Source organism: Amblyraja radiata, chromosome 13, assembly GCF_010909765.2.
Source record: "Amblyraja radiata isolate CabotCenter1 chromosome 13, sAmbRad1.1.pri, whole genome shotgun sequence".
NCBI classification, from domain to species: Eukaryota; Metazoa; Chordata; class Chondrichthyes; order Rajiformes; family Rajidae; genus Amblyraja; species Amblyraja radiata.
In genome coordinates this window covers 45834239-45859078 of record NC_045968.1, presented here as the reverse complement: position 1 = coordinate 45859078, position 24840 = coordinate 45834239, and the positions used below count along the sequence as shown (strand labels likewise).

General features: G+C 43.0%; 1 protein-coding gene across 2 annotated transcripts in view; it reads right to left on the bottom strand.

Annotated features, from left to right (window-relative positions):
- Window positions 1-24840, bottom strand: part of rasa2 (RAS p21 protein activator 2) — a 169446-nt gene that overhangs the window by 43292 nt on the left and 101314 nt on the right. For both annotated transcript variants that reach the window (XM_033031950.1, XM_033031949.1), the window contains exons 6-11: window positions 12557-12640; window positions 9456-9528; window positions 9235-9311; window positions 4220-4321; window positions 1401-1557; window positions 728-876 (exon numbers count right to left, since the gene is read on the bottom strand). In XM_033031950.1, the coding sequence (XP_032887841.1) occupies window positions 728-876; window positions 1401-1557; window positions 4220-4321; window positions 9235-9311; window positions 9456-9528; window positions 12557-12640 (642 nt within the window). The remainder of the gene's footprint in view (window positions 1-727; window positions 877-1400; window positions 1558-4219; window positions 4322-9234; window positions 9312-9455; window positions 9529-12556; window positions 12641-24840) is intronic.

Sequence of the window (24840 nt, the reverse complement as noted above, 5' to 3'; positions counted from 1 at the left end):
CTTTTGACAAAAGTTCACGTTCTAGGTAACCTAGTAATGTATCATGCGGTACATAATCCGCACATATAGCATGTGTCGACCATTTATATTTCTGAGGTTTTGCACATTTGGTTAAAATTTAATTATCAGCTCGATCAAATAAAAGTTAAGAGAAACTAAAGAAATTTAAGAGTTCATTAACAAAGGAAGGAGTTCATTTAAAAGAAAATAGACTTGGGTTTAGGAGTATTATACATCCACTTCAGCAAGAAAACCTATGGGAATCGTACAGTAGTTTCATCCAAAAAGTTGTTCACTGGATAAATACTACACAAATTGGGAACCTTATTTATTGAGGCAAAAAGAATTGAAGTGGAACAGAAAAATGTCATATTGCATAGTATGCCTTAAGAGAATATGATCAGAGTGCAATGTTTGGGTAGAATAAAAAGAGCTTTATTTGGCAGCAAGTACTCCCGAATCAATTGCAACTGTTGCTCTATTTGGAAATCTGGCCCATTACATGGTTACACAAAGTTCTGGCATGACACAGCGGGTCAGGCAACATCTCTGGAGAAAAAGGATGGGTGACATTTCGGCTCAGGACCCTTCTTCAGACTGATTCCTCAGAAACAAATGATTTTAAAAACATATATACTTTATCAGATCAAGTGATTAAGCAACTTTATGCTTCATTCAACATAAGGCACAAAAATATGGGATCCAGAGACCCAAATGACAGACTTACTGTGTTTGCTGGAGATCTAATTCAGCTAAAGCATGAAGGAAAGGAACCAGCTTCTTATGATGTAACAATAAGCGCACGAGTGGTAACACAGCTTCTTGCTTTCCTTTGCACACTTCACCCAGGATATGGACAGCTGAGGCAGATACAGGCTTGAAAAGAGAAAAAAATAATTTCAGACTGATTTGATCTGACTGATCACTTAAATTGTGCATATTCTTGGTATGCAGTGTTACACATTTCAAGGGAACCTTATTATGAGAGCAAGATTAAACATTTCATTAAAAAAAGATTGCTCTTGACCACTGGAATGATTAGATTACACAAGTCTTATTCAGTTGTCAATATTGGTTGCTGATTTACACTGGCTTTTGTTTAAACTATGCCTCAATTAAAACATTCTCATCCTTGTTTCCAAACCCTATCTTTCCTTCCCTACTCCCACTACCACTATTAAATTGCAAAATTCAGTATTTGACCTTCCCTAAGCATGTTAGAATAGTTAAGATAACATCTTGTTGAGACCCAGGTCAATAAGTAGACCATGTCTTTATTATCGAGAATTTCCATTATAATGAGCTTAAACTATTTTCTGTGTTAGAATGCGTGGATACGACAAAGCTGCATCACATCGAACACAAGCAAAAAGATTTGACTTCCCCCAGTAACTCATTACCTTTACATCAGATGACTTTAGCAGCAGGTCATTAAGTAAACTGTAGTACTGAGATGGAAGGACACAGTCTTCATTATAGGATATGGATAGGCGAAGTGAACCCAAGTCTTCACATTTTGCAGGCTTGTTCCCATTTTCTTTTGGTTGTAATAAGTACCTGCACAGTAAGAGTGTACACATTGTTTTATGTTGAATTTTGACACTAATGCAAATATACCATACACAACCTGTAACTGACTGATTATTAATAATGCCAAGAACCCATTAATATTGGAAAACACAGGAAGTATATGCTTTAAAGGGAATGATATTTATTTCGTTTTATACAGATAGTGCTTGGATTGTCAACCATGGCCTAGTCATCTATTCTCCTCCCTCGTGAGGATTTGAAACAAACACTCAACACAGTTTAAAGTCCCAAAGTCATTGTCTCTTCCCTCCTTGCTCTCCCTCTGCGCTGAGGCAATCCAGGCCTCCGATGTTGTGACCCCGCCGGGTGATGGTGAGCAGGTCCCGCAGCTGAATCCGAGCTCCGCAAACGGGCTGGTTCAAACTCCGCGGCCCGGGGCGGTCGAAGCTGCCGCCCTCCAGTCCAGCGGACGCAGCTGTAGTTGCGTTTAACATCATTTAACATCGAGCATATTTTAAAGTTCTTGTATATACACACACACACACACACAGTGTAAATAAATAGGTGGGTACAGGAGAAAGGAAATAAAAGAATGTGGGACACACTTGGTTTCACACTTGGAAGTTAGGTTTGTATTAGATTTATTCACACATTCCTGAATAAATTCATGCAAAATTGCCCATTACAAAGTGAAGATTTATTCTGATCTGCAGTAATTTGAGGAAATGTATTTCATGTCTGGGCTTCATTTAACTACACATATGCCTAATCTGCCTATGTAGGAACTGAATAATCAAATATGTTGCTGGATAACATTATCATGAAAGCAACAGATTTCCAGTCAAATTGATTACAAACTCGAGACTGCTGGTACAACCAAGGTATTTCACTAAATCAAAATGTAGACCAAATCAGAATCATGTATGCTTCCATTCTGTTTTGATTTATGACACCGGTCTCCATGTTCTTCATACCCTTGGCCAGTTGCCTTTAAATTGCGCTCAACTCTTGGCAATAGTCTCTTAACTCTTCTAAGCACCCTTTCCAGCTTGATTTTTTTTTGCGTTATAGGGGTTTCAGAAACACAAGGGTATAGGTATAAGATAAGAGGGCAACTTTTCAACCCAATACAGATAAAGTAGTTGATATCTGGAACTCATTGCCAGATATGGTGGTACGATCAGATACTATCATTGTGTTTAAGAGATGGGTTTAAGAGAAACATAAATAGGTACGGAATAAAGGATAATTACTTCAGTTGGGCAAATGGAATTCGTGTCAATGGGCAAAAAGTTAGCATGGACATGGTGGGCTGAAGGGGCCATTTCTGTACTAGATCTGAATAACTAATTTTTTCTCAAATTATAAAGATCCTGCAGATTCCAAATATAAATGGATTGCATAGGTTTCTAGTTTGATTCTCAATAATATGTAAGAAATCAAATAATAAAATTAATTACTTCTTCATAAGCAACTATTGGTAATAAACTGACCCATCGTCTTGAACTATGGATAAATATTGATATGACCAGTATTTTCCAGAAAATGTGAATATGACTTCAATGTAGGATGAGGTGACCCAGGGGGCAAACAATTTAAAGGACAGCTGAAGTGGATGAGAGGATTATCTGCCAATTCAGTAGACCAACTAGTGATAACATGCCTGACAGACAAGTCCTTGAATAAGGTTATTTCATTAAGGGCATGGGTCAGTTTTGCACATTTCAAATCTCACTGACCAATTTTGCATGCTTTTCAAACAATACATGCCATTTGACACTGTTGTGTTCTCCATGCATATCAATTGCATGGAACAAAAAATTCAGAAATGGTCTTCTGGAATACCAAGAATCCTTTTGAAAAACTTCAACCAGCTCCAAAACACTTTGCCATGTGAAAGAATTTCAAGGTCATATCATTTTCCTGAAAGGGTAGCTTTAATTTCCTGAAAATTGGGTACGGATGCTTTTCACAACGTTCTTCAATGACTAAAATACAGCTAAACCAAAACACACTGGAGAAGCCCAATCATTCGCACATAACGTTTCCACACAGATGTAAAGGTGACATTAAAAGTATTTGCAATTGATTGTAATAAACCAATGGCACAAGTTTTGCATGCATTTTCACCTTGTAATTTATTCATTGACTAGTTTATGAATATTGGCTTCCACAGATTTCTCACTGTAAGAGAGTTAGGAAGGAAGAAACAGTAGAAATAAATCAAGCACAGAGGAACAACGCAACAGTTTTCCTCTGAATAAATTGGACTCAATTCTATGCATTAGGATCTCAACTATCTTCCAGAAGCTGTGCTTTGTCACAATTTGAATATTTTAATCAAGGAACAAAGCACAATATGTTGTAGCCACACATTTACAACCTTTTCTTATTGTTGCCCAAAATAGTGAATGGTAAGAATTTTTGGTATCCTCCCCCACAACGTCCACCTCATGATTTTATGCTTTTATTCCAAAACAATGTGTAATTTAGGAAGGTTCATAAGAAATAAAATTGTAGAAACCAGGACCTTGTATAGTAACAGAAGCTGCAATAGAACCTCATAACCCTTCAAAGGACTAGACTTGGTGGGCCAAATGGCCTAAGTCTACTCCTATTCCTTATGACCTTATGACTTCATTTTTGTTAGATTCTTCCATGTGTTATCTAGGGTTTCCATAACTCTTACCAAGCTCGATGACCATTATCATTCCTTAAGATTTTTACAGGAACCTTAATTTCACCAAGGAAGATATCCTGCACCAGGTTTTCACTATTCCACAGATCAACTCTAAAAACAAAAAAACAAGATCAGTTTATTTTGCATGGATTTTTTTTAGAAATGAAAAAAATGACATCAATTCCAACAGTTTTTAGGTGTCTTGTGACACGCTGTATTATCTTGTAGGATCACATTACCAAAATTAATATCACAATACCAATTGCAACACACAGCAAGGCATTCACAAGGCTTCTCAATTCAATTAATAGCTGTGTGCAATAACAAGGAACTGCAAATCGTTAACATAAAAAATACTTTGACAACACAGTAGTCAGAATAACTGCAAGCTGTAGTCAACCTGGACACAATTTCAAATTCAACAACTTCTGTCGACTCTCTTGCTCACTATCAGAACTGATTAGTTCTGCTGCAAATCATTCATTAGTAATATTACTTCAGCTTTTCCACTCCATTAGCACAATTTGACCTGCTGGTCATTTGCTCTATCTTTGCATTTTTTCATCTTTTACATTCTCTCTTACTGATCTCATTAATGTATGAATCAGATGATTTAATCTACAGCTTAGCCCCTCGGTTTCACCCTATCAGCTGAATTGCTATTCATCTCTCTGCTGCTCAAACTAAGTTCTGAACAATTGTCTTTGATCTAAAATCTAAAATCCGTTTATTTTACGATTGGTGTGACCTGATCTGCTGAGTCAGACCAGCAATTTTTACTCTTTACTCAAACGCATTTTTATATATGGGGAGCAAATTAATGCTGGCACCTGCTTTTACCCAGAAGCATAAAATGATCCATTGAAGCACCAAGCATCCAGCAAATTAAACCAAGTGCAATATGTTTCTGAGTTAAATGTTCTGCAAATAAAAAACTGCAAATCTGGCAAGTAAAGCCCACGGAGCCTTTGGTGAAGTACAGCCTATTCAGATGGCCAGAACATAAGACAGTGAAATCTTAATGTATGACGACACAAAAGATTGCAGATGTTTTATTTTGTTCCAGCAGTTTTAATTATAAAAGAAATACTGGGAATCCACAAGAAAATAACTATTAAAATTACACACAGCATTTTAAAAACAGATTAGTTAATGTTTTACACAGGCGGCAAGCAAAGCTACTACGCAGCTTGATGCGTGAAATCTTAATCTCATCAAATCATGATGAGCCAACAATTCTTTACATTGTACAATTTGCATATGGGATGTAATCATCTCTGTGCTTATTGTTCATTTAAAATTGCTCAAGGTGGAGGGAGGGAGGGAGAGATGTGAGGGAATAGTTAACAGCGGTAAGGTGGGAAGAATGTTATTGTTCTGAGTGCCAGAATAGACCTGACAGGTTAATGAACTCCCTAATTGCAACAAAAAATAAATTTGGAGTACACAAGAGACTGCAGGTGAAGAAATCCTGAGCAAAACACAAGGTTCTGGAGGAACTCAGTGGGTCAGTCAGTATCTGTGGAGGGAAATAAGACCACAACGTTTTCTCTTTTCCTTCCACATTTGCTGCTTAAACCTGCTGTGTTCCTCCAGCACTAGGTTTGCTCTAGGCGCTGGATGCCAAGTGGGCTGGTGGGAACGGAATCCTTTCGAGAGAGAATTAAATAGGGACATGAAATGGATTTATTTGCAAGGCTACATTCTGCTTCTGCTTGCTACTGCACAACCGCCAACAGCTGGGCTATCTTGTGCAGGTTATGCTCGCATGGGCACTGGTTGCAAAAGGGTTATTCAGATTTTTATGTGGGCAAGTTTGGTGAAATGATCCATGTCCAAGTTGTCGAGCTGTGACTTGAAGAGTGACAAGGTTGGTGCACATCTGGTGGTGTCAGGAAGGATGTTCCACTCTGGGATAGTGCATGGATACAGTGCCTGTAGAAAGCTATTTTTGTTTGCTTTAATTCTAGTATAAATAAAGTGACCTGAGGACTATCTTGTAGATTTCTTGGTATTGGATTGAATGAGGTGAGATATGTTACTGGGGATGATGCCATGAGTCTCCTTGTAGACAGTACATAAGCGGGCTTTGGTCTGTCTTGACTCCACCGACCCAGCCAATATATCGGAAACACTTGACTGTCTTGAGTAGTTGTTATAGACGAACTGGGCTGCTTGCCTCTGAACCTTGTTAAGGGTGTCAATGTTATTATTCTGGTGAGGGTCCCATATTATCTGGCAATATTCCAACAGTGGGCAGACAAGTGCTTTGTACTCTACCTCCTTAGTTGGTTTGTCACAACCAGATAGGTTTCTCTGGAGATGGCCCAAAATACATGATAAGAATAGGGGAAAGGTTCTGCTGTCATTGCTCTGTTAGGAGCTGGCACAGAATTGATAGGCCACTGTATATTAAATATTCTGGGAAGACAGTCATTGGAGGAAGCAAATATAGACATAAAATGCTTAATGAGTTCAAATAATGTATTTGGGCAGAATATTCCAGTGGTGGGGAAGGAAGGAAGAAAGAAAGTTAGGGTTTGGAACAGAGCTTTGCACAACATAGCAAACTATTAGCTCCAAATATCATATTCCACTAGACAGCAAATGAGATAAAATAAAAAAATCCAGCCTTTTTTACGTGCAGTTAACAAAACACCTGCATCATAAAAAGAAAGTTGATCACAGAAAAACATGCAGCAATTGATTATTCAACAATCGACCATCTTACCTCACTGATACTGAACGCCATTCGACAGCATGAAAGGGATAGTCAGAAAGAAGAGGGATATTGATAACCTTAAACAAAGCACTAAAACATATCCACAGCTTTTGATATTTTGATCTTTAACAGAGATTTGACCATTGCAAAAAGAGCACTGTTTTTGGATGGTCATCATAAAGAATGAAATCTTTATTTGATATTTTATTCCTCAAGTTTGGATCTGGAGAACTGGTCACTTCATTAGAGCAAAGGATCAGGCAGAGGAGTCACTAATCACCACTGAACAATCATACACAAATATAAAGATGTTTCTTGACATAAGAACACTCAAGTTTATGAATTTCAATAAAATGCCATTCACTCTTTGGTGTGCATCTCTGATTTACAAAGTAACTTTTTGCTAAAATAATAAGTGCATTATACTCCGTTCAAAGAGATATAATATACCAAAATTCTCAAGAGTGCATTAAACCCATTTTATCATGTGCATTAAACCCATTTTTTTTCAACTCACAAAAATGTTGCTTATCAAAATATTTTCCCGGTACAGATCCCTCTTGTAAAGTGAGGAATGCCGTTACTCAGTAAGCTGCAAGTATTCCTGAAGTCAACTCCCTTCTAGGTAAATATATTTCTAATCATCCTCTTTCTTTTGACATTGAGATCACCGATTGTTGGCGGCGCGACTCACCCGTTGCAGCGGCCCCTACAGCCTGTCTGTCTTTTTTTTATTTTTTGTCTAGTTAAATGTAGTGTTGGTGTTTTTTTAATACTGGTTTTAAATGTGTATATGTGGGGGGCGGGGGAGGGGGAAACTGTTTAAAATCTCTTCCCTGTCCTGGAGACCCGACCTTTTCCCTGTCAGGTCTCCGTTGTCGTTGGGGCCTAACACCGTGGAGCGGCCTCCAACCTGAACGACCCGGGGGCTCGGGAGACTGCGGAGCTGCGGACTACTCATCATCGTGGGGCTGGCCGGCCTCGGAGCGAGGGGAGCGGTGGTGACTCGCTGCTGCGACTCGACTCCTGGGGCTCGGAGGCTCCAGCAACGCAGCCGCAGGTCCGGTGGACTGGGACATCGGGAGCTCGCGGGTCCGGGGGGAGAGGCCGCTTCCCGGAGCTCCCGCAACACGACTTCTCCAGCCCGTGTCGCGGGGTTGGAACGACCCGGAGCGGGGACGTACATCGCCCGGCACGGCTTCATGGCCGTGGGACATTCAAGCGCCCGCCGGGGGCTCCAACATTGTGACTTTTAGACCGGGAGCAGGGCCGTAAATCGCCCGGCACGGCCTAAAATGGCCGTGGGACTTATCATCGCCCGCCTGGGGCTTGGACATCGGGAGAGAAATGGAGAACAGGGGAGAGAAAAGACTTTGCCTTCCATCACAGTGGGTTCAATGTTTGTGTGAATTAAATTGTGTGTATGTCTGTAGGAAATTGTCTTTGTTTGTATGGCTGTGGAAACGGAATTTCGTTTGAGCCTCACTGAGGCTCAAATGACAATAAATGGTATTGTATTGTATTGTATTGTATTGTATTGTATTGTATTGTGATTTTAGCCATGCCAGCCAGTGGCCTACTTCACACATCCCTTCCCCAACCCTCCACCTACCCATCTCTCCTACTCTCCTATGTCTCTCTCCCAATCTTTCACCACAGCCTTAATCCCTCCATGTGATACAAGAAACATTGGTCCTGATCTTGAAATAACAGGAAGTTGATCCCTGTATCCTTCCAACTCAAAACTGCTCAATAAGTTACTGGCATGATAAGAGAAACTGGGCATATTGCCTTAACTATAAAGGAGAATGAACAGCAAGAAGATGGTAAACAAAAAATACATGAATATAATTAAAAACTAAAGAAAATAGGTGGAATTTAGAGAGGGAAAAGAAAGGCAAAGACAAATGTTCCGGTTTTTTTTAAGACCTTAATCTCCAATCTGATGAAAAGTGATTGCCAGTGAAGTAAAAAACCCATCATAAACAATCTAAACAAAAATGTTTCTCGGTTTTGTAATTACAACCCCAAAAATCAGTTGCTATTTCATTTAATCTGCACTGAAAAAATACAGCAATTTCACACTATTGCAAATTTTGCGTAAAGCCAACAGCAGACTAGCACAAATTAACATTAACAAATTAGCATTTGCTCCGTGTGAAGTTGTCCCATTTAAGGGTAATGTCAACTACCACCAATTACATAATCCTATCCTTGCATCGGGTTGTTAAAGGTTCCCAATTCGGTTTAGATGACAGTGATTTTATGGCTACTTTGTGGTTGCTTCTTTTTATTTTATTACCTGATTTCCAGTTTTTCAATATTTTCCTCCTCCACTTGGAAATGAGATTTCTTGGTGTAACTGCTGTTTCGAGTTACCTGAAATGTTTTAATTAACTGTGTTTGAGATCAAACAATATAATTCAGCTACATTACGTTTTATGCAGAATATTGCTTTTGTTCAAAACTATTAATTATATCAACAATGAAGACACCATGCAGACCTTCTTTACAGTTACTTACTTCAAAGTAGAATGTTTCATCAAACTGCGGGTTACTAGTTTTCTTCTTCACTTTCGTTCTTTTTTGATCCAATCTGATGAAACAAAACAGTGATAATATAGAGCAAATTCATAACCAGGGCATCCTCAAAGTAAACTTCAAAATGGACAAAGGTTATGTATATGGTCTGATTAGACAAAGATACTGTTGTGGCTTCTTCTCTTCAAATATTCTTACTTCAACCTTATGCTCTACAAAGCAGCCTTTTATATGGGTTCTGATAAAATTATAAAAGGTTGGCATCTTGCACAGGAAATAGATTTTTAAATGTGTATATGTTAAAAAATACACAAAATTAATAGACACTAGACCAAGTGGGACCCGTTGGGTCCCGTCCCCCAACAGGGGGGGGTTGTGGGGGGCAGAGAGGGATAGGGAGGGGGGTAGAGAGGGAGGGGGCAGAGAGGGAGAGGGAGGGGAGTAGAGAGGGAGGGGAGTAGAGATGGAGGGTGGAGAGAGGGAGGGTGGAGAAAGGGGGAGGGTGGAGAGAGGGGGAGGGCGGTGGAGAGGGAGTAGAGAGGGAGGCGAGTAGAGAGGGAGGGGAGTAGAGAGAGGGGGTGGAGAGAGGGGGAGGGCAGTAGAGAGGGAGAGGGGTAGAGAGGGAGGGGAGTAGAGAGGGAGGGTGGAGAGAGGGGGAGGGTGGAGAGAGAGGGAGGGTGGAGAGAGGGGGAGGGTGGAGAGAGGGAGAGGGCGGTGGAGAGGGAGTAGAGAGGGAGGGGAGTAGAGAGGGAGGGTGGAGAGAGGGGGAGGGTGGAGAGAGGGAGTAGAGAGGGAGGGGAGTAGAGAGGGAGGGGAGTAGAGAGGGAGGGGAGTAGAGAGGGAGGGGAGTAGAGAGGGGGAGGGTGGTGGAGAGGGGCAGAGAGGGAGGGGGGGTAGAGACCCTACCTCCATCAAAATATGGCGGCGCGTTCAGACGCACGGCTTTGCATATTTATTTATTTTACTTTTCTTTTTCATCGGTTGGAGCTGCATACTAAATCTCGTTGCACTGACGTGCAATGACAATAAAAGATATTATTATTATTATTTCCCTCATCCTCCTCCCATTCCCTGCCCCAGGGCCTACCCTGGTCGTAGAGCAGCGCCAGAGCCAGAACTTGGCCTGGTTCGCTTACTCGACCCGGCCCTGGCTGTAGACCCAGGCTCGTTCTTGGTTCCAGCCGCAGCCACCAGCCGTCAGCTTAGCAGAGGCCTGGGCTCCAGTGGGAATGCGACGGGAAGGCGTTTTCCGCCTCGAGGGGATAAATGTGAGTAGAATGTGTGAAAATGGGAAGGCTGTGGCCTAGCATTTGTAAGGAAATGAGAATCAAGCAGATCGTACCCAAATGACACACACCCACACACACACATATACATACACACAAACAAGATGAGAATTTTTGTTATATATAGATGGCAATCATACCTCCACACTATTGTCATGAAAATTGTTGATGAAGGCAATTAACATGAACATTTATTTATTGTCTTCCCCTGCAATGGGAATTTACAATGGTACAGAATCAGAATGCCCATGCTCAAGTGCACGTTTTGATAAGCCTGAAGCAGTTCTGCTGTAATGTGACAGCTGCATTCCTAAGAAACATCATATTATAGAATATTGTGTTATAAAACAATTGTGTCAATAGGGAAAAGGGGGGTTAGGGGTTCGTATAATAACACCATTTAAAAGATATTAGGACAGGTACGTAGATGGGAAAGGTTTACACGGTTATAGATCAAATGTGAGGAAATGGGACTATTGGTCAGCATGTTCGATTCAGGCCAAAGGGTCTGTTTCTTTACTCTATGATACTTCAGCCTCTCACCATTATTATCCAAGGACCCCCACCTGCTTTAAAATGACATACATAATACTGGTACCCAAGAAGAGTAAGATAACATGCCTCAGCAACTGCAGACTAGTGGCATAAATGTCCATTGTGATGAAGTCTCTGAGAGGTTGGTTATGATGCAAATCAACTCCTCCCTCGGTAATGACCTGGATCCACTTTGATGTGCCTACTGCTACACAAGCCGACAGTGAATGTTAATTGTCTTAATTGCTGTTGAACACCATCATCCTTTCCAAACCCATTGACAAACTCGAAGAAATGGGTCTCCGTACCTACTTACGCAATTGGACTTCCTTATCAGTACGAATGGGCAACAATACCTACACCGTAACGACCATTCAGCATGGGGATACCTCAGGGCTGCATGCTCAACTCCCTGTTCTATTCATCGTCTATATCTCTAATTTCCCTTTTTCGTGACTTTCAGTCTGAAGAAGGGCATCGACCCGAAACGTCACCCATTCCTTCTCTCCAGAGATGCTGCCTGTCCCGCTGAGTTACTCCAGCATTTTGTGTCTATCTTCGGTTTAAACCAGCATCTGCAGTTCCTTCCTACACATTTCCTCTGCTCTATTCCCTCTATACCCATGACTATACAGCCAGATTAATCATTTTTGGATGAATACCAGGTAATGATGCATCAGAGAACAGGAGGGAGATAAATAACCTGGTTGAGTGCTGTCTGGTTACTACATTATTAAAAGAATGTGGAGGCTTTGCCGAGGGTGCAAAAGAAGCTCACCAGTAAGTTGCCTGGATTGGAGAGTATTAGTACAAGGAAAGTTTGGACAAACACCAACTGTTTTAGCTACAAGATAGTTTGAGGAACTGAATGACATATATAAAATTATGAGAGGCATAAATAGGGTAGTCATTCATTTTCCTAAAATGGAAATGTCATAGGGCGTAAGTTTAAGGTGAGAGGGAGAAAGTTTAAATGAGACGTGCGAGGTAGCTTTTTTAAAATCTTACACAGAGTGGTTAGTGCCTGGAATGCACTGTCAATGAAAATTTTGGAATCAGATGCAATACCAATATTGGAGATGCACTTGGACAGACAAATAAACAAATAGGGAGTAGATGGATGCAGACCATGTACAAGCAGAAGGGATTAGTTAGATTGGCAACATGGTTAGTGTAGACACGGCGTAATGCAAATAAATTCCAAATTCAGTTGTGTATTGTATGTACTGTACAACTGTTCATTTAAAATATTGAATATTATACCTCGAGGGTCCAACAAACGAGACAGAGGCATAGGGATCTCCACTCTGCCCACTTACAAGAGGAAGTCCTTGGCATTCAATGATCCTGCAAGTTGAAGAAAAAAAAATATTATGTTTTAAAATTATGCTTCAATTTTAATGATGCCAGGTTCTCTGCTCTCATTTGTACGTGGTCCATTACCTGATTCTTCCTTTACATTCTTGATATTACCATCTTCATCTCAGGTGATAGGTTAGCAAACAATAACCAAGATAATTCCACAGGCTCTCATAGCTATCTTGGCTATACCCACCATCGTTCCAGTAAGAATTAGAATCCGTTTTCAGTTTCTCTCAGTTGTGTCTGCTTTGATGATATGCTTCCACACAGGTGCCTTTGATACGTCTTTCTCTTTCATTAACCAAGCTGTTTCCCCTGTCTTTCCTGATAAGGTTATCAAATATGATTCTTCTATTTCCTGCTCTTCTGTTCTCACCTCCCTTCCTCTTAACATGAATAAGGACAAGGTGCTCAACCATATTCAATGCATCTTCCTCCGCAACATCCACTACCTTCAGTTGAATTCCACCACCAAACCCCTTCCTCTCCCTGCCCTCGCAACATTCCAAAGGTATCCAAATGATAAAAGCTTATAACAGCAACCTAGCTACAACACGTGATAAAGTTGCATCTCTCAAGATTAAAAGGAAAGTAAGGGTTAAAACATCTCTATGGTTAAATATGGCTCATACGTTTTTTTTAAATCAGGTAGGGTAGCCGAAAGAAAGTGGAGAAAAACAGGACTAGAAGTACATCTTGGCATCTATAAAGAAACCATTGCTACTTATAATAATGCTGTAAGATCTGCAAGGAGGACCCATTTTCTCAAATTATCGCAGGCAGTGATGGAAATAGTGACATTTTGTTCTCCACCATTGACAGATTACTAAACTCTGCTTCAACCCCTGAATTTTTAAGCCAAGCTTCTGCTGAAAAATGTGAGCTGTTTGCCGATTATTTTAAAGATAGGGTTCAGACTATCAGAGCAGATATCCCTTTAGATTCTACTGTCCTCTGCTGCCGACCTAGTAAGGCGCAGGCAAAAATGAGCAGTTTCGTAAGTATTTCTACCTCAGAACTTTGTAAAATTGTGGCTGAATGCAAATACTCTAGCTGTCATTTTGGCGCAGTTCCTACAAAGTTTTCAAATAATTTTTTTAACAGTTTGTCTAACTTTGTTCTTACAATTATAAACAACTCCCTTGAGACTGGAATTTTCCCAGATGCTGATAAAACCGCTGTCGTAAAGCCTCTGTTAAAGAAACCAAATTTAGACGGTGGGCTACTGAGTAATTACAGACCCATATCAAATCTACCCTTTATCAGCAAGGTTCTGGAGAAAGTGGTATTCAACCAAATACAACACTTTCTGAATCAAAATGACATTTTAGAAACATTTCTAGCTGGTTTCAGAGCAAATTACAGCACTGAGACTGCCCTGATAAAAAGTCAGTGACCTTAGAGTTAGCACTGACGAGGACAAAGTCTCAGTGCTGATCCTTTTAGACCTCACAGCTGTTTTTGACACCATAGATCACAGTATTCTCATAGATCACCTAGAAAACTGGGTTGGCCTGTCAGATCAGGTACCTGAGTTGGTTCCAATCATATATAAGTGGAAGGAAGTACTTTGTTAGCCTTGGGGAATATCTGTCACAGCTGCATGATATACATTTGGTGTAGCACAAGGTGTAGCCTTGGCCCGTTACTCTTTTCCTTGTATATGCTGCCGCTCGGAGGAGTTACCAGACAGCATAATGTAAATTTTCTAAGTTATGCCAATGACACTCAGTTATACTTCTCTGTCGAACATAAATAAGGTAACAAAGTGTGCTTTCTGTCACCTCAGATATATTGCTAAAGTACGGCCTTTCTTAACTCAACAAGACTGTAAAAAAACTCATAAACTCACAGGCTTTCATATTAAGCAGACTTGATTACTTATAATGCCTTATTTATCGGTCTGCCTTCAAAATCCACCAACAAGTTACTGCTCATTCAAAATGCCACAGCCCGGCTTTTAACAAATACCAAGAAAAGGGAACATTTCTCCCCAGTATTATACTTCCTTCATTGGCTCCCTGTGAGATCCAGGATAGACTATAAAGTCCTCCTTCTTGTCTATAAAGCCCTAAATGGCTTAGAAGCAGCATATTTTACAGTCCTTCCTTCCCTATGCCCCTACTCGAGCGCTCAAGTCTTCTGATGCCGGCCTGTTAGCCTCTCAATGCCACCGCAATAAGAAAATAGGTGCAGCAGCCTTTTTCAATTACGCCCCCAACCTGTGGAATACCCGACCCAGGGCCAAGAGAGACGCCACTCATTTTTAAACGACAGCTAAAAACGTATCTTTTCAATCAAGCTTTTAACTGACTTTACTTCTGATGACATTGTAACAATTCCTTTTATTCTCTTGTATTTATCTCAGCATACCCTTTAGCAGCTGGTGTGCTCATATAGTACATGGGACTGTATTTGACTTCAGTGTTTTTGTTTTTTGTTCTTTTACACTCTCAATTTTTTATTTTTTATTTTATATTTTTATATAAATCTGTGCTTTTTACTATTAACTATCTATGTCCTTACTGTTTTAAATTGTATTTTGTTTAGATCTGTGTTTTTTTGTAAAGCACTTTGGGTTGCATTCAATTGCAAGAAATCTACAAATAAAGTTATCATTATTATTATTATCATCTCTCCCACTGGGATTCCCCGGTTTGCTCTTTCATCTCTATTCACCATTCGTTATCTCACAGCACTTTGCTAAGCAAACATGATATGTAAAATTGCCCCAATATCTCTTCCCACACCAATTCCTGGCATCACATCACTCCAGTCCTCAAACAACTTCACTGGCTTCCCATCTCCCACCGGATCACCTATAAAATCCTGATCCTCACCTACAAAGCCCTCCATCATCTGGCCCCCCCATATCTCACTGACCTCCTCTCCCCCTACCAACCCTCACGGTCCCTCAGATCCACATCAGCCGGTCTCCTCTCCATCCACAAGTCCAACCTCCGCAGTTTTGGGGACAGAGCCTTCTCCAGGGCAGCTCCCAGGCTCTGGAACTCCCTCCCCCAACTGATCCGCAATTCCGTGTCCCTCACCATCTTCCAGTCCCGCCTCAAGACCCATCTCTTCACCTCTGCCTATCCTTAGCCCCACGTCCCCCTCCCTTTTCATCTGTGCATTAATTGCCTCATATTGTGTTTTGAATTGTATTCTGTCTTTACTTTGTGTACTAGTCATGTCTCTACTATTTATTTCATTCCCCTTACATGTTTTTTCTCTACCTGCTAAATTTTTGTAAGGTGTCCTTGAGACTCTTGAAAGGCGCCCATAAATAAAATGTATTATTATTATTATTATTCCCTTCCTATAAAGCAGGGACTCAAATAGTCCCTGCAGGCAAAGCAGCAACACATGTGCACTTGTTCCTATTCCGTGTGTTGCATTAATTGTTTACCATGTCATGTCCTACAATACTGAAGCATCAATCACAGACTGGGTGACTTGGCTCAATTGGCAGGGGGGATCCTGAGCTTTCAGTCATCTATTGGTATAATTATCCATCCTTCTCACACTGACCATCTTTAGACTCCCATATTGCTTCATCAATGCCCAACATGGGGTGGGAGATTGCAACCTTCACGTGGTCCGCAACTAATGCAATCAACCCGGCGAGCACAATCAAATAAGATCAAATAGAACAAGTTGTCCTACAACTTTAGGCTGTGCACGCCATACGCAAGAAGAAGCATGCCCAACATGAGATCAAGGAATAACACTTAATCTTCTAGAGAGGCAGGCATATTGCAACCCTTAGGATTCAATATTGAATTTAAGAATTTCAGGTAAGCAACCCTTTTCCTCCCTCCTCACCAGATATGGCTGCCACTTTCTATTTCAATTTGTTTCAATTTTTTCCTCTCCAATCTGCAATGATCGAATTTTAATGCAGTTATTAATGTTGTAACTTTGGTCTGCACCATTTCAAACCTTGCCTCTGTTCAACCTGCCCTTCCCGTTCTGGGAACTTAAAATGCACTTATCTTTCACACATCACCACTTCTGACAAACCCACATCCTGAAGGTTGAATGTTTCACTTGTCGTGTATACATCTTCGCCCACTTGCATTTGTGCTTTTCTTTCCAGTTTCCAGCAATCAAACCTTTATTGCTCCATTTAATATTTAATAGGTATATTGGTTTATTCTAAACTTCAGATTTTTTTTAACCAACGAAGAACTTGAGACATTGATATATAAAGTCAATTCACAAAAGGAAATGGAAAGTGAGAAGATTCCCACGCTACGAATCTTGATATATTGAAAATATTCTAAAGTCTCCTCTAATCAATCCCAGTCCTCACAGTTAAATGACACACAAGCAGTCATAATGCCCTAAACCTGCTTCTCACACCTGCCCTCAACTCATTTTTGACTAATTCTCTCGAAAATATTTTTGAAGCCAAACTGATATACTATTTTGTAGTAGTCAAGAGTGTTTTATTGTCATATATCCCAGACAGAACAATGAAATTCTTACTTCTAACAGCACAGCATAACATGTAAACACACCACTCTGTAAACAATATAATAAACGAGAAAAGGGCCTGTCCCATGAGCCGATTTTTTAGGCGACTGCCGACGACTGTCATAGTCGTAGCAGGTCACCGAAAAACCGGCGACCGGACCCCTCCACGACAATGTCTACGACAAGCTACAACAACCTATCACCTAATCGACGTCAAGCTACGTACGGCAAGCTACCGACAACCAGCGTCCCATTAGGACGTCCACCTACGACCACACCTACGTCCACCTACGACCACACCTACGTCCACCTACGACCACACCTACGTCAACCTACGACCACACCTACGTCCACCTACGTCAACCTACGACCACACAGGCGACAACCTACGACCCCACCTACGTCAACCTACGACCACACAGGCGACAACCTACGACCACACAGGCGACAACCTACGACCACACCTGCGTCAACCTACGACCACACAGGCGACAACCTACGACCACACCTACGTCCACCTACGATCACACAGGCGACAACCTACGACCACACAGGCGACAACCTACGACCACACAGGCGACAACCTACGACCACACCTACGTCCACCTACGACCACACAGGCGACAACCTACGACCACACAGGCGACAACCTACGACCACACCTACGTCCACCTACGACCACACAGGCGACAACCTACGACCACACCTACGTCCACCTACGACCACACAGGCGACAACCTACGACCACACAGACGACAACCTACAACCACACAGGCGACAACCTGCGACAACCTACGACAACCGGTCAACCTACGTCCACCCGCGAGAAGCTACGACACTGTCGGCGACAACTGAAGACAATTCAGTCGCCGGTTGACATAGGAATTCACAGAAGTCAGTCACCTGGCGACAACCTACAACAGCACCTACGTCAGGAGAAGTCAAGCTACGCTCATTGGCGACAACCCACTGTCACCGAAATTTTTTGAACATGTTGAAAATCCAGCGGCAACCAGAACAAGATACGACTCTTTGGGCGACTACTCATGACCATACAGGCTTCACCCCGCGACATGTCGCAATGGTCTTCCCAACCAATTGTTCAAGCGCTTTTGATTGCAACATGCGCCTTAATTTAGTTCAACAAAGAAACTGACAAGTTACTAAAGAACCTGGGCCTGTATGGTCGTGAGTAGTCTCCTAGTCACCCAAAGAGTCGTAGCGTCATTCTGGTCGCCGCTGAATTTTCAACATGTTGACATTTTTCGGCGACCTATGACGGGTGCCGGCAGTCGCCGAAAAAGTCGCGTAAGTGGGACATGCCCTTGAGTTGGAAAGGCCCTAAAAAGTTCAGTGTATATATACACATATAAACATATGCATACCCACATACATGCATATATACATACACACACACACACATATATATATATATAAAATATGAAAGCAATGACATACATTAAGTTTCTACTGCAGGATTTCAACTTGGATCTGCAATAAATCCTTTGAAATTTGAATGTCAAAGCTGCCATGTTTAGAAATTTATTTCGGAAATGTAACTGTGAAGTCACACTGGGAAAATAAATATTGAGATGGAGTGATTTTGTAATTTTCAACAATTTGACGCATTACATTAGCTCAAGAGAGTCCACACACCTAGAGCAATTAGGTTCACATAGCAGTTACTTCATGAAAATTAATGCATCAGCTGTGTGTATTTACTTTACAAAGGTATAACATTTAGGCTTTCAGTACTGTTCAACACTCAAGGCTTTTCCAATACCATGCTTTGCCCGATTAATAAATTTGGTAACAACGTGCCTCTTTACTTTATGAAAATTATCTCCATTCATGTCAGGTTAACTAAGCAAATCCTGGATTTAGTATTTATCTTTGGAAGATCTTTGCCAGCAGTTGTCTGTCTTTTCACCGTTTTATTTTTATTTTTAGTTAGTTAAAGTGTTTTGTTTGGAGGTCTAGACTTTTTTGTGTGGGGGGTGGGGGGGAAGGGGGAAACTGCCTTTCAGGGTCCCTACCTGATCGGAGAGGCAGCTTTTCTCCGGGCTGCAGCTTCGACCCGTCCTCGCGGCCTACCAGCGGGCCTGGAGCGGCGTTTCCTGTCGCTCAGAACCTCGGCTTCGGCGGCGGCACAACGCTGGAGCGCTATCGTGGAGCGGGCGATGCCTTGCCTGGGTCGCCGCGCTGGAGCTCCGGTGAGCTGAGACCGCCGGGTAAAACATCGCAAAGCTGCGGGACTGTGGAGCGGCAAGCTGCGGGCGGCGGCGCCGAACTTTACACCGGGAGCATGGGATCTCGCGACGAGATCACCAGATGTGGAGCTCCAACCGGCGCGGCCTTGTCGGCTTCGGAAGCCGCGGCCTCCAGTACGGAGGCGACCGTTCCAGGGTTCCCATGCCGTTGTGAGGACTCTCCCGACGCCGGAGCACCACCACCCGGCGAGAACGGCCAGGAACATCGGGCCTCCGTAGAGGCAACTGTGGAGGCCTCAATAGGCCCGACTATGGGTGAACTGGGGTTGGGGACTGGACTTTGTGCCTTCCCTCATAGTGGGAGCCATTGTGGGGGGATGTTCTTTGTGTTTAAGACTCTCATTGGTGTTATGTCTGTATTCTTTCTTTGTGTGCTGCAAAATGGCAAAAAGCATTTCACTTCATTACACCCCGGTGTATGTGAATGTGACCAATAAAATACCTTTGATACCTTTGATAACTTTGAATCTATGATTCTCATTTACCCAGCATTTTGATGAAAACAAAAATATTGTTTGCAATGAGCAATTAAATTTGCCACTATGTAATATTAACATTACATTATTTACATTATTTAATATTAATAGTTAACACCTTTATACACAAATGTATTTTCAGCAACATTTTGCGTCCATCCCATTGAATTTAACATGGCATAGTTATCCATTAAATTGCACTGCAATATTTCTCTACATCAATTAGAAAGTAATAGAGTAGCTTCACATTCAGTCTAATTTGTAAATAGCCAATAAATGCGGCACTCACAATCAAACATGATAAAGCAAGAATCAGTAATTGCTCATTTGTATGTTCTGCAGAGAGCCCGCATCTTACTTGTAACAAAATGAATTCACACACACGCCTTTCCATACATTTTCATTCACAAATTAATTAAATATTCTTCCAATTAAAGGATATATTTGCTGTAGAACATAGGGTTACTGTTAGCAGCCAGATCCAAACAAACGAGTGCCGACTGTCACCCGTCTTCAAGTTGATTCGGCAATCAATTCTGAAAGCAGTAGTTGATTTCTTGCTAAGCAATTTTACTGCACTAGATGGCAGCCTAACGCAACCATTATCTCAGAGCATCACATAGTCCAAGTTACTTATTGCACAAACCTTGCCTTTTGGCTCTAATAGGATCAACCTCCTAAATTATTCTCAAGTTCAAGTGAGTTTATTGTCATGTGTCCCTGTATAGGACAATGAAATTCTTGCTTTGCTTAAGCACACAGAAAATAGTAGGCATTTACTACAAAACAGATAAATGTGTCCATATACCATGATATAAATATATACACACATGAATAAATAAACTGGTAGTGCAAATAACAGAAAGTGGTTGCTAATAATCAGAGTTTTGTCCGAGCCAGGTTTAATAGCCTGATGGCTGAGGGGAAGTAGCTATTCCTGAACCTGGTTGTTGCAGTCTTCAGGCTCCTGTACCTTCTACCTGAAGGTAGCAGGGAGATGAGTGTGTGGCCAGGATGGTGTGGGTCTTTGATGATACTGCCAGCCTTTTTGAGGCAGCGACTGCGATAAATCCCCTCGATGGAAGGAAGGTCAGAGCCGATGATGGACTGGGCAGTGTTTACTACTTTTTGTAGTCTTTTCCTCTCCAGGGCGCTCAAATTGCCGAACCAAGCCACGATGCAACCGGTCAGCATGCTCTCTACTGTGCACCTGTAGAAGTTAGAGAGAGTCTTCCTTGACAATCCGACTCTCCGTAATCTTCTCAGGAAGTAGAGGCACTGATGAGCTTTTTTGATAATTGCGTTAGTGTTCTCGGACCAGGAAAGATCTTCAGAGATGTGCACGCCCAGGAATTTGAAGTTCTTGACCCTTTCAACCATCGACCCGTTGATATAAATGGGGCTGTGGGTCCCCCTCCTACTCCTTCCAAAGTCCACAATCAGTTCCTTGGTTTTGCTGGTGTTGAGGGCCAGGTTATTGCGCTGGCACCATATGGACAGTTGCTCGATCTCTCTTCTGTACTCTGACTCATCCCCATCAGTGATACGCCCCACAATAGTGGTGTCGTCAGCGAACTTGATGATGGAGTTCGCACTGTGGTTCGCTACGCAGTCATGGGTATAGAGTGAGTACAGCAGGGGGCTGAGCACGCAGCCTTGAGGTGCACCCGTGCTGATTGTTATTGAGGCTGACACATTTCCACCAATACGAACAGACTGTGATCTGTGGACGAGGAAGTCGAGGATCCAGTTGCAGAGGGATGCGCAGAGACCCAGTTCTGCGAGTTTGGTAACCAGTTTGGAGGGGATGATTGTGTTAAATGCCGAGCTGTAATCAATGAATAACAGCCTGACATATGAGTTTTTGTTGTCCAAGTGGTCCAGTGCGGAGTGGAGGGCCAGCGAGATCGCATCCACCATTGATCTGTTGTGGCGGTACGCGAACTGCAGTGGGTCCAGGTTTTTGTCGATGTAGGAGTTGATTTGCTCCATGATCGACCTCTCAAAGCACTTCATCACCACCGGTGTTAGTGCCACTGGTCGATAGTCATTGAGGCATGTCACCTTACTCTTCTTGGGCACCGGTATAATTGATGCCCTTTTAAAGCAGGTGGGGACCTCAGACCTCAGAAGTGAGAGGTTGAAAATGTCCGTAAAAATTCCCGCCAGTTGGTCCGCACAGGTTTTTAGAACACGGCCGGGTATACCATCAGATGTGGAACGGAATAAGACATTTTTGCTTGTGTTATCCAATAAAAATTTCCAACACGCTACACGTGTGGTTACAGCAATGCAACAACTGCTCATGACTACAACGACAACACCTTTTAAACCCACAACCTCAATTAGCTACAAGGACAAAAGCAACAACAACTTGGGAACACCACCACCTGGAATTTGCCATTCAAGTTGCACACCATCATGATCTGGAAATATTCTGCCGCTCCTATCTGTCGCTGTGTCAAGATCCTGGAATTCGCTCCTTAACAACATTGTGGATATAACCACACCGGCAGTGGCTCAGGGAAGAGGTCACCACTGCCTTCTCAAAGGTAATTGGGGATGGACAGCCTGCACATCCCTCGAGTGATTTAAAAAAAATGTTTTAAAAAGCTTACACAGATATTAAGCAAGCAAATGAATCAGAGCCATGCCGATCTTGGTCGGCACATCTCGCGCATGCCGCCCAAGATGCCCCATCTAATCTAGTCCCATTTGCTGCTTTAGGCCAATTTTCTGCTAAACCTTTCTTAACCGTGTACCTGCACAAATGTCTTTCAATTGTTGTTACTGTACCTGCCTCAACTACTTCTTCTGGTAGCCCATTCTATATACACATCACCCTCTGTGTGAAAAGATTGTCCCTCAGGCTCTTATCAAGTCTTTTCCCACGCACCCTAAACCTATGCCTTCAAGCTCTTGATTCCTCTGCCCTGGGGAAAAAAACTATGTGCATTTACCAATGCCCCAGGATTTTATACACCTCTTGGCCTCCTGTGCTCCGAGCAATAAAGTCTTAAGAGCCTGTTCCACTTGGGCGTCATTTGCGCGTAATTTACGCGACATCCTAGAAATTGGTTGGCGCGTCGTGACGCGCAAATGGCATGTGGTGCGTGGTGGTGTATGCAGTGGTGCGCAGTAATGCTCAAAATCCTCACACGCCACCTATGTGACGTATCCCTTACGCGTGCTGACGGCGTACGTGTAGCGCGTGGTGAAGCATGGTTACGCACGAACATTGCCTATGCAAATTTATTATGCATCACCGTGCGTCAACGTCCGTAACCATGCGCCGCCGACGCACCATTTGAGTACTGCACCACGTGACCACCCGGGTATAAAGCACGCGTAATTTTGAAAGATTTTCACTGGGAAAATCCTCGCCACGGAGATCGGACTAAGTACGAACGACATCGCAAATGACTGCCAAAAGAAGTAGGGCCCTCAAGGGCACTTGGCGCGCGACTGCCGTACTGCTAGACGATTTTCGCGTGTCAGACACTACTGGCCTCTTGCGTAAATGATGCGCAAATGTCGCCCAAGTGGGACAGGCCCTTTAGTTTGCTCAATCTCTCACAATAGCTCAGGCTTCGGGTCCGGGAAAAACTCATGTAAATTTTCTCTGCTACCTTTCTAGCTTCAGGAAAGTCTGTATTTGTACTCCTAGATCCCTCTGCTCCGCAATACTTCCCATCGTCCTGCCATTCACTGTGAAGGTCCTGCCCTGGATTGATTTCCCAAAATGCAAACACATCACACTGATCTGAATGAAACTCCATTTGATATTCAGCCAACTTGCCCGGCTGATCAAGATCCCACTGTAATTCTTGGTAACCATATTTACATAGGCTCATAAGCCCACAAAGCGAAACCAATGTCTTTACCGCGTCTGCAGACCGCTAAAAGCCATGCCTCCCCAGGCCAGGCAGCACCGTTAAATGCCGCCAACTGTCGAGGTTTAGCGCTACTGCAGCACAATGTTGAAGGCCTTAACATCGCCAAGTTCAACGTCATCGAGTTCATCATTAAGCTCAGCATGGGTAAGACAACATCTTCAATGTTCCACCTCAACAACAGGGAAGCGACCCGCGAGATGAGCGTCATGGTGGATAACGCCCGGTTACGGTCCCAGCCTGTCCCCACGTACCTCGGTGTGAAGCTCGACAGAACGTTGTCATTCAAACAACACCTGGAAGGTGCCAAGGCAAAGACAAACGGCAGTGCCGCACTGATACGCCGCCTAGCCGGCACCACATGGGGAGCCACAATGAAGACACTGCGCATGTCCACAGTGGCCCTGGTGTTCTCAGCCGCCGAATCCTGCGCCCCGTTCTGGTGCCGTAGTCCTCACGCCAAGAAGCTGGATGCTGCCCTCAACAGCGCCCTGCGGACTGTCTCCGGATGCCTACGAGCCTCTCCAGTAAACCAACTGCCCGTCCTCGCTGGCATCGCCCCAGCCAACATCAGACGAGAAGCAGCCACGTTGGCCCTCTCTTGAAAGGCACAGACCAGTGAGTCCCACCTCCTCCATCGGATCGTCATAGAGACACCACGACGAGTGCACCTCAAGTCACGGCACCCCTTTGCCACGCAAGCCCAAGAGCTGCTCTGCACAACACTGGCTGACGCTTCTAAGGCCGCCTGGGTCAAGACGAGATGGAGAGACCAGTGGAAGTCAGCGGAACCATCTAGGCTACACCAGTACATCAATGACCCCATGGACGTCCCTGGCCAGGACCTGCCCCGAAAGCAGTGGACAACCCTCAACCTCTTGAGGACTGGCATCGGACGCTATGGAGTAGCGATGAAGAGGTGGGGCCTCGTGGACAGCGCCTCCTGCGAGTGTTGGGACCCTCTTGGAGTGCATACTGTCGTTGTGTCCTTGGGCAAGACACTTCACCCACCTTTGCCTGTGTGTGAATGTGTGTGAGTGATTGGTGGTGGTCGGAGGGGCCGTAGG